Source organism: Pinus tabuliformis, chromosome 7, assembly GCF_031772625.1.
Source record: "Pinus tabuliformis cultivar Carrire ecotype Pingquan chromosome 7, CPIR1, whole genome shotgun sequence".
NCBI classification, from domain to species: domain Eukaryota; kingdom Viridiplantae; phylum Streptophyta; class Pinopsida; order Pinales; family Pinaceae; genus Pinus; species Pinus tabuliformis.
In genome coordinates this window covers 221,004,620-221,014,946 of record NC_142293.1, presented here as the reverse complement: position 1 = coordinate 221,014,946, position 10,327 = coordinate 221,004,620, and the positions used below count along the sequence as shown (strand labels likewise).

Below are 10,327 nucleotides of genomic sequence, written 5' to 3'. Positions count from 1 at the left end.
ATGGTTAATCACCCTAACATACTGGAAAATAGTTTTTTTTTTTTTTTTTCTTTCCTTTTCTAAAACTCGCTCCATACTACGCGGAATGTAAATGATAATAAAATAATAATAAAGTGAAATATTGGAATGAGGCTTAGAAACACTTCTATACCTATAAAATTCACCGTCCTGTCAGACAAAACTATAAAATCTACCTCTTAAACGATCGACACGGCCGGAAATGAAGAACGGGGCAAACTGTTAATTCACACTAAGGTCATTTTGGGCTGAAAATACCAGATGCTAGATATTGGAGGGATCTTCTAGCCTCTGCTGCAACTAGGGTACGAAGGGTTTAAGATTCACGAAGAAATCAATTTGAAGTTGTTGCGACCGAGCTAAATTTGCAGAAAAATGGTGAAGATTCGCATGAATACTGCCGATGTGGCAGCTCAAGTGAAATGCCTCCGAAAACTCATTGGAATGCGCTGTTCGAATGTCTATGATTTGTCGCCCAAGGTAAATTGTTTGCAATTTTCTTATTTCCACATTTCCACGTTTCTGGCCGAAACAAGGAGGATGAATTTTAAATTGTGGGAATTTATTCTCATGGGTATCATGTCCTCCTTTAATTCATTGTTATCGGGAATCTGAGCAATATAATTTTTAACTTTAAAGCCTTGATTGTGTTAATCCCTTGAATGAGTGGCTTGCTGCTGCTGACTGGGAATGGAGGGCTGCTTGCTGGAAGGACATGCTCTGTCCCAGGATCTTTTTGAAATAACTATTCTTTATAACACTGACTGTAAACGAACTTTACTGGTTTCAAATAGCTCCATGTTCCGATGGATGTCTCTTTTAATGTCTATTTCTGTTCTCTGCAACACCTCACAAATTAACGAGTTCTTTAAGATGCCAACAATTCATTTTTGAATGGCGTTGATTCTTGAAATGGATGTTTTGAAGTGCTGTTGCTTAAAGTTATTTTTCGAGTTGAGTTTTTCTCTGTGATTAAATCGCTTAGATTCTTCTACATTTGGAGGCTCTCTACACCACAAATGCAGGCACTATTACTCTTCTAACAATTGCGAATTGCAGACATATATGTTCAAGCTTATGAAGAGCAGTGGGGTCACTGAATCAGGAGAGAGTGAGAAAATTCTTTTGCTGGTTGAAAGCGGTGTACGATTGCATACCACCGTTTTTGTTCGGTATGATTCTACATCTATCTTTTTCCTCTTTGGAGGCTCTTCTTTTCTATACCTTTACATTGTATGCATGCAAGTATTTGCTTGACCACACACATTTTTCTAAGTCGTTTATGTCAAATATGAGTGCAGGGACAAAAGTACAACACCTTCAGGTTTTACTTTGAAACTACGTAAGCATATTCGTACCCGAAGGCTTGAAGATGTGCGGCAGCTCGGGATGGATCGTGTATGGTTTTGAGATTTTTCCTTGCAATTTTGCAGTAAAAGTTATGCACACAAGTGTAATCAAGTATCGCTATGTTGTTTTCATTATCCAAACAGTGTTTGACTTGTTACCAGGAGTAGTTCTAACTTTACCAATGCGCAGGTTGTGGATTTTCAATTTGGACTTGGAGAGAATGCACATCATATCATTCTTGAGCTTTATGCACAAGGAAATCTTCTTCTCACTGATTCGAACTATACTGTTCTCACGTTACTGAGAACACACAGGTTTACTTCTTTACTTGTGAATAATAGCATAATAATGCTGGTGGCTGATGCTAAGTTGCACTTTGTTTTTCATATGCCAAAAATGAGTGAATGCCTAGGGGTAGAGTATCTAAAAGGGTCTGGTCTCTTTGAAAGACGGTAGTGATTTCTTCAAGGACTTGAAGTGCTGTAGGTGTTACGTCTGTTCATTTGCATGCTTACAAGGATCCTTTGGGGTGAATTTTATTTCATACATGAGCTTTACAAATGAATTTGTCAAGAAACATTTAGACTTTACCCTTTTACAACAGAATCTAGCACCCACAAAAAGAGTACAATCCCAATCACCAAGGTGTTAGCCATTGTTAACTTAGTGGCTCTTCTCTCTTTATTTGGCTCTCCTCCAGTCTAAGGGGGGTTTCCCTAAGGATAGGATCATCCAGGCTATGGAGTGGGGGCTCAAGGTGAAAAGTCAAGAGCAAGCCTTAATAAAATAAAGTGGTTGTAGTAATGGTATGTGGTAGTGGAAATGGAAAAGGGGTATGGAAAAGAAATGAAAGGGAAATGAGGGAAACAAGGAAATCCGATGATGTAAGATTAGTGTCTGTCAATCTAAAAGTTAATAGAATCATGGAACATTGAAAGAATGAAAGAAATGATGTGTTACAATCAACTACTTTGAGGTAGGCTTCATGGTTGAAAGGGTTTCCTGTACCCACATTCAGCTTCTTGGATGAAAGAACTTATTTGATGCATTCATCATTTGGCTGTATACTAATGGTAAAAGGAATTAGTCTAATGCAATTCACCTCAAATTGTTTGCTGAAAATAAGCTATACAATCAAGTCTTGGAGGCCTAAGGGTGCCACTCATCAACACAAATGTGAAGGAGCTGTTTTATGGCTGAATTTCTGAAATGTACTTCCAAATCTGCACTTAGTTTGATAAAAAATTGAACAAGAGGAAGAACCTCCTCACATTGCATATTCCAAAATGAATATTTGAGTTCATTATTAATATTTCACATAAATGTGATAACAAGAAGATTCTATAACATATAAACAATAATTGAAAAGCACAACATAACCATACAACAAAGTAGATCAATACCTCAATGCTTCATTAGTCTTCAAGGGTTTGATACACAAAGGAAGCTCAACATCATCTCCAAATTCTTACAATTTATTTCATTTCTTCATATCCTCACTCTCTAACAACAAATTCCCTAATTGCCAATTACAAGTAAAATGGAGAGAAACTCCACTTTATATAGAGTGAGTTAATTGTCTCACACAACTTCATGACAAATTAACAAATTATAAAATATTGGAGTAGTTAGATCAGTGGCTGATAACTCATCCAAAAATAGGCATTGATATGCAACAAAAACCTCCAAGAGAGGACACACCATCTAGAAATAGGTATTATACCAAGTGAAATCCTAAATTGATCCATATAGAATTTGCCTTCCAAGAATGGATAAATGCAAAAATATAATAAAACACTCTTCAATCTAGAAGGATGTGGTCAAGGGTCCATCTAGAATAGCTCACAAAGTGCACCCTCCAAGGTGCATGAGATATAACATTAAAATGTTGCTCCTAGGAGAATACTTTATAACCTACCTTCAAAATTACAAAGTGTTCCACAAGATGCCTGCAATTAATCCACATGTACATATCCCATGGCAACCAACTCCATGCATGAACGTGCTAGATGAAGTCGTTAAACCCCAAGATAGTAAGTGGGCAACCTCCAACAAAAGAAATTTGTGGAGATAAGGGTGAATAAGGGTTTTGACTATGCCAAAATTTCATGAAATGAAGAAATATACACCTCCAAGAATAGTAGGAAGTGTCTCCACATGTTTTCCCTCCATGGATATGCCAAAATATAGTAAGATGACTAAGTAAATGCATGTAATGTGCCACTTACTACCTTCAAATGTTTAAAGAAAGCCAATGAAGTAGGGTGTTTGAGCTATAAACCTCAATTTGAATGGTCCTCCTCCAATTAGTGGCCAATAGATTAAATCACCATGGACATAGTCACCTTGGACATGTGTGCCAACGAGGGTTGCACTCTAATAAAGTGTTGTAGCATGTAATTAAAAGTTGTTCTCCTTTGCAAAACCCTACCATTATACCAACAAAACTTAAAGCTGAACTGAAGGTGCACCACTATCAAAAGATTATTACATAAAAAATAATCATCTAACCTTAGGAAAAAGGTTAGATCACCATCAAAACATATGTAGTACACCTCGATGCTAACTCAAACTTATAAACATCAATGAGGGTACTAACATCATTAAACACATTGCCCCCTAGGTGATGTCTAGCAAATGTTATATCATCAAGTTATACCACCTAGAAAAATTCCACAACGGCAACATGAAACATTTCACCATAGCAACATCGTAAGAGAAAGGTACATAACAAAGTGCTAACCCATACAATCATCAAGCGTATTCCTAATCACACATCCAACACATGAGGTCAATGTAGGACATCCCCTCTTAGTGGTACTTGTTGCTGTAAAATCTAGCAGGCCTTGGAGGGGGAAACCCAACAAGGTGTAAACTATACCAAGAAGCAACAGTGCGGTAGTGGCCTACTGTCACCATAGCCAAAAGCCCCTGCTCTTTACGGATTTTGACCAATGGGAGGAGTCCCGATAGAAGAGAGATCACTTATAATAGGTATTCTTGAGTTAATGTGTGGAATTATCTCACTAGAAACTCTTTAAGATATACACAATTTAAGTTCAAGGCTTCACAAGGAAGAAATTCATTTTCAATAAAGAGACCTAGAAATAAGGGCCCAAGACCTAGGGTTTGATAAGTTTGACGAGCATTGGAGTAACTCAAGGTCAAGGCTAGGAGAAAAAGGTTCCTCACAATGTATATCAACAATACCAAGGAAGGAGAACTAGGGTTGACCTCTTAGGCAAACAACTAGGGCAAGGAAACTTATGGAAGAAATTGAAGTGGATGTCCACAAAATGATAGATTTAGTGGCAAATACTATCCTCTTGATGTTTAGGTTCTCCAACCACCAAAATTCCTCTTGCCTAGGGATTTGCACCAAGCCCTAGTTTCCTAACTTAGCCTTGAAAGGTTTGAATTGAGAGAGAAAATATGGATAAAATTAAGATGGGATCACCAACCAAATGGACTAATCCCTTGTTCCTTGGTAGTATGGAGTCCTCAATGCGTTAGATCAACCAAAGAGCTACCAAGGAGGCCAAAATTTTGATGCCCTAGCAAGCAAAATTCCAAGAATTACCTATGCAATGGAAGATAGATTTTTCATGGGAGAGATACAAAGAGTTCACCACTAAGGACATTCATTTACACATTGTTTATGAGTAATGCATGCAATAGATCATCTAGATTGACTTTCAATAGATATTCAAATAATTAGGGCACAATTGCAATTGCTAGAATCAACAAAATTCCAAACATTAGACATGTAACAAAAATAATTTCTCAACATCTAGATACACTTACAAGATAACGTGTAATGGATGCATTTTATTCATCCAAAGAATAACTCCAAAGATAGACAAATCAACTCCAAATGTCAAAGTGCATCAAGATTACTCCAAATCCTCCATAAGAGAAATGTGTGAATTGCTCAAGAATGTTGAACTTCCAAGTGATGAGATGATGAGAGATCACAAATGAATGATATCTAATATATATGTGTGTTGCTAATGTCGAATTATGACTTGAAGCCCCTTGAACATTAAAATAATCAACAATAACTAATCAAGGTCACAAGACGACCTTGTAGCCAATGTGAAACACAATAAGTCTCCCAACAAGAGGGCCAAAATGCTGGCATAATGCTGTTGTAGGCCCTTCTAGGGCTTGCGTTGAGCTCCTCTGGTGCCATTACAAGTGTAGAGGGCTCCTAAAATCAAGGTCCAGGGGTTGACCCCTAGATCTCTCTGAAAATCATTCTATGGCCTCCAAATGTGGGTTTGGGCCACAAAACTTTGTCTCATGGGTCTCCAAGTGATGAATAAGCCTAATTTTGCTCCAATGTTGCGGGCACTGAAGATGGTGCTAGCTCTCCCATGTCTCAAGGCATGAGACAAACCTCATCTAGGCCTTGGGTCAACTGCTAAACCATGTGATCACTGCTAAACCATGTGATCACTACTAGGTTGGCTGGAGGCATACTGGTCTAGGTGCATCTCCCATGAATAATGAAGCAAATGCAGAAGGAGCCCATGGCTATGAATGATGCTCTAAAACTGTTTGGAGTTGCATGGCTCTCAACGCATCACGTAGGGGTGTCAATATGTTCCTCTGGAGGACTTGGACCCCAATTAAGTTGCCCAAACCTATAGATGGAACCAACTGCCAATTACACACTATCTAATGTTGCAACTTTCATCATCAGGCACATTAATTATTGTTGCATCTAGGTGAACCAAGCTTGAAAAAAAAGGGCAAAATAACACTTCATATGATGCTTCTCTTGCCAAAATTGGGGCCTTAGTCACGTAATAGTGCTACCTCCCTAGGTAGGAGTGGTTAATAGATGACCCTATTAGATGTTTGCAACCCCCAAAGGGAAGTGACATGTCCTTGGTCCACCCTTCATTTTATAGGTGCCATGTGAATAGTGATGGAACGAAGGGGAAAAGATTTCATGGCCAAGTGCCATGGTCAAAGGAACCAACTATGGTGGAATACCTTGTCCTGGTTGTATAAATGTGAGGAGGGAGCAATCGTGGATGCATGAGTTCCCTCGACCTTTGTTTTTCCACCCCTCTATTGCCTTTTACTTTTTCTTGATCTTTCCTTGTATTACTACTCGTAGCTCAAGGAATGAGAACTTGCTTTGTATGATGTATAACAGTTATTATCCCTTTAAGTATGGGGCAGTTCATCACTAATTAGGGGTTGGTACATGCAAGGGTTCCTTGTCTTGGCCTAGGAACCGGGTCATGGCTATATGATAGGGGTAAAGGCTAAAGCTCATGCTTGGCTTTTGCCCATGTTCTAATTTGTAAGAACTGACCATCTTTTGCATTTTGATTATTCTTTTGTTTTTCTTGTGGCCATTATATGCCTTTTATGTTTCTTTTAGTTGCATCATCCTCCCAGGGTGCATTTCTAGGCCCTACCTAGTTATTAGGATGTGTGGGTGCCAAATCCCAATGAACCAATGGTCAGTTGAACCCAAAGAAGGGAGGTGGAATAGGGCCTCATCTTGTAAGATGGAAAGTGGTAAGTATGGAATAGGGAGAGATGGCGCTGCGCTATCTCAGTCTTGGTTTCCCAAGTAGTGCCCCTCCTATATCCGTTGGGCCATCAGGGGTGGTCCCACTAAACCAAGATTGGAAATTAATCCCCCATTTAAGGTGAGAGAACAAGATCACGACCAAGACCCTTCTTTCTTCCAAGTTACCCCATTATCCATGTCAAAATGCTCAAATACAAACAAGCATAAGCACTTGATTGCGAAATGAATAAAGTACATTTTGATCAGAAGCCCACCTTCCAACATGGGTTCTTGACACTTGGGCGAGGAGAAATATGACAAATGTAGGTGGGAGAGATATGAATGGCATGTCACATCAGCTATAGAGTGGCTCACAGGGGCTATTGGTTGTCAGTTGGAAGAGATGAATAGGAGAAAAAAATCTATTGGGGGTCACCCACTTTTGGTGGGTAATAGTGCCAACATCATACATCAACACACCAAGTCATATATACCAAACCGTACCATAATGGTATAGTATGCTTCACAACCATCCATAAGTGCAACGAATGGGTTATTAACAAGGCAAGCACATGTAAGAAGACCACCAAGCAACAAGTGCAATTATCCAACCGTGACTAAGTTAGATTCCCCGAGCCAAAGACCCCATGGAACTAACAACAAATCTCCATCACTGTGATGAAATCACAAAGTGCAACCTCATACTATATGAGGTGTAATAGGGCCCATATACATGACATTAATCCTTTTCATTGATTATAGAGAACTGTCTTTTGAATGTGTTTCATTCTTACATTTTCTTCTTGGTCACACATTTTCATTCATTGTACCATGAAATGCATAGAAGCTTGAAACTAGTAAAGCATTCAAATGGCAAAAAGGTTATCTAAGAAATTTCTGTGATGTAGTTGATTAATCAAGAAGCATATAGACTCAAGCTCATATTCACTACATCAATCCTTTTGAGTGATTATGGGGATAGATCTTTTGAATATTTATCGTTCTTGAACAAGTTTTGTTTACATTTTCCTCCCGGTCTTTCATTTTCATTCCTTGTGCCTAATTTCAAATCAACCATGAAAAGCATAGAAACGTGAAACTAGAAAAGCCTTCAAATTGAAAAAAATATCTAGAATTTAGTAAATGCTAGAAACATTTATGCTTGAGTCCATATCCACCAAAACAACCCTTTTGATTGATTGTGTGGAAACATCTTTTCAATATTTATTATTCTTGAACATATATTGTCTACGTTTTCTTTTAGTATTACAATTTCATTCATTATGCTATACTTCTGTAAGCTTAATTTGGAACCTGTTTTTGAGAAATGTAGTTTAAGCAAGAATTTCTTGCACAAGTTCCAATGTGAACATGCAAGAAGTGGTTAGAAACATTTCTTTGGTGACCACTTAGGAATAATTCCATCTTGTACCTTCTTTGAAACATTAAAAGAAAGGTGAAAGTCTAATGTTTTGGAGTCAACTAGTCTAAGGAATCCAAATGAAATGCTCTAGATGTTCTATATTATTAGTGACTTAGATTAGGATCTTAGCTGTACATCTTATGATCGATATAGGTAGTAACTATGATTAAGGAGATTAGTTGCTAGGATTGAGGAGATTAGTTATCTTCTCTCAAAAGTATAAAAATGACAAGTTAGGCGAGGCCAATCTCATATATGCATGAGAAGATAGCTAGAGAGCTGGAAGAGGGTAAAGTGCATTCAAGGAGAAGAAGAGTAGACTGCTGAAGTGACTAACAAGTACAGTAGGCCATACATGCTGTACCATTGCTACAACAGTCTGTTTTTTATGCATATTCCATCGACCCTCAGATTTTGGTTGTACACCCTTATAGTTGGTCATACTCTATTGTTTGAGATGTTTTTATTAATCATATAGTTGCTAGTTCAAAGCAGGTTGTAGAGGTCGCCTTGTAGGCTTTGATTAAGGGAATGAAAAACTGATTTGAAACATTTACACTGTTACCATTTAGATCCATAGAAAGGTGTTATGTATAAAAATCAAATTATGTACAAAATTAAATTGTTATGTATTAATTTAGGAACAAGGGGCATGATCAAAAGATCATGACCCCTCAGGTAAAGACACCGAGGCTATATTTAAGCCAGGAGCCATCAGTGGTAACACCATCATTCAATCATTTCATATAAGAAATATATAAATAAAACATCTGTTATTTAATCCCTTGTCGCCCGTGTCTAGTTTCGAATTCCCTGCCGCCATTCACCTTGACTCTGTCAGTTGTTCCCTGCAACAATCCTGTTTCCCTGTCGATAGACACCTGTGCTTTTGCTGTCGTATATTCCCGACTTCATTGTCAACACTCTCCATCATTCATCCACAACCTTCGACTATCATGTCCCCCGACATCTCGTCCTGCCCCCCCAACCCTTCATAACACAAATTAATTATTAACTTATATAATTATTAATTAATCATTAGGTATTATATATTAATTATAATTATATATTATTTAATTAATTATTAACTATATTTAATTATTAATTATTATTATTAATTAATTAGTTATTAGTTATAATTACTATATAGTTATTAATTAATTATTAATTATATATATTTAATAAATATTTAAATTATATAATTAATAAAAATTTAAAAGAAGAAGAAGAAGAAGAAGAAGAAGTGAACTGAGTCAAGTTGGAACACCATACACCACCATTCACTCAAACAATGACGATGATCGAATTTAGTAAAAAACTTGACTCTAGGATAAAATAGAGAGCATAGAGAATCAATCCCAACAAAATTATGATGGCCTTCGGAAAGACCACGAAGACCTGCGAAACCAAGTTAATTATAATCTTGATCTTCCAAATAAAGAACAATGCAACTACTCTACAACATCAGAATAATGAAGCCACTCAACAACTAGACTCTTCAAATACATCAAAGCCGTCAAATTCACATCACACTCCTGAATCTCCACATGCATCTTCCAGACCCGATCCACAAAACAGTATACCGAATTTTCAAAATATGCTGATCTCAACCCAATTTCCCTCTTTCAATCCATCGAATGTCACATATCACCGAAGAGCAAAACTTGAGTTTTCAAAATTTGACGGTAATGAGAAACACGGTGTAGCATGTTTCAATAAGGCAGAGGAGTATTTTGAGATTTACAATATTGACAATGATGATGAAAAATCAAGCATGCGTCCATGCAACTTGAAGGCAAAGCATATAATTGGTATATGTGGTGGAAAAAATCAGCATATATGACTAGTTGGAGTAAATTCAAAGATGCTTTCTTTAAACGGTTCCAAGGTATCAAGGAAGAAGAGTTCTTCACAGAACTCACTAGACTACAACAAAAAGGAAATGTGGATGAGTTTACTAGAGAATGGGAAACACTAGCCACTTGAGTACCTAGATTATAAAA

The 10,327-nt window shown here is 37.4% G+C and overlaps 1 protein-coding gene across 1 annotated transcript in view; it reads left to right on the top strand.

Moving 5' to 3' along the window:
* Positions 1-301: 301 nt before the first annotated feature.
* The window catches only part of EMB1441 (zinc knuckle (CCHC-type) family protein), a 365,319-nt gene continuing 355,293 nt past the window's right edge, over positions 302-10,327 (top strand). The window contains exons 1-4 of the mRNA XM_089457990.1: positions 302-498; positions 1,078-1,190; positions 1,320-1,416; positions 1,558-1,682. Coding sequence (XP_089314116.1) covers positions 394-498; positions 1,078-1,190; positions 1,320-1,416; positions 1,558-1,682 — 440 coding nt within the window. The 5' untranslated portion in view covers positions 302-393. The remainder of the gene's footprint in view (positions 499-1,077; positions 1,191-1,319; positions 1,417-1,557; positions 1,683-10,327) is intronic.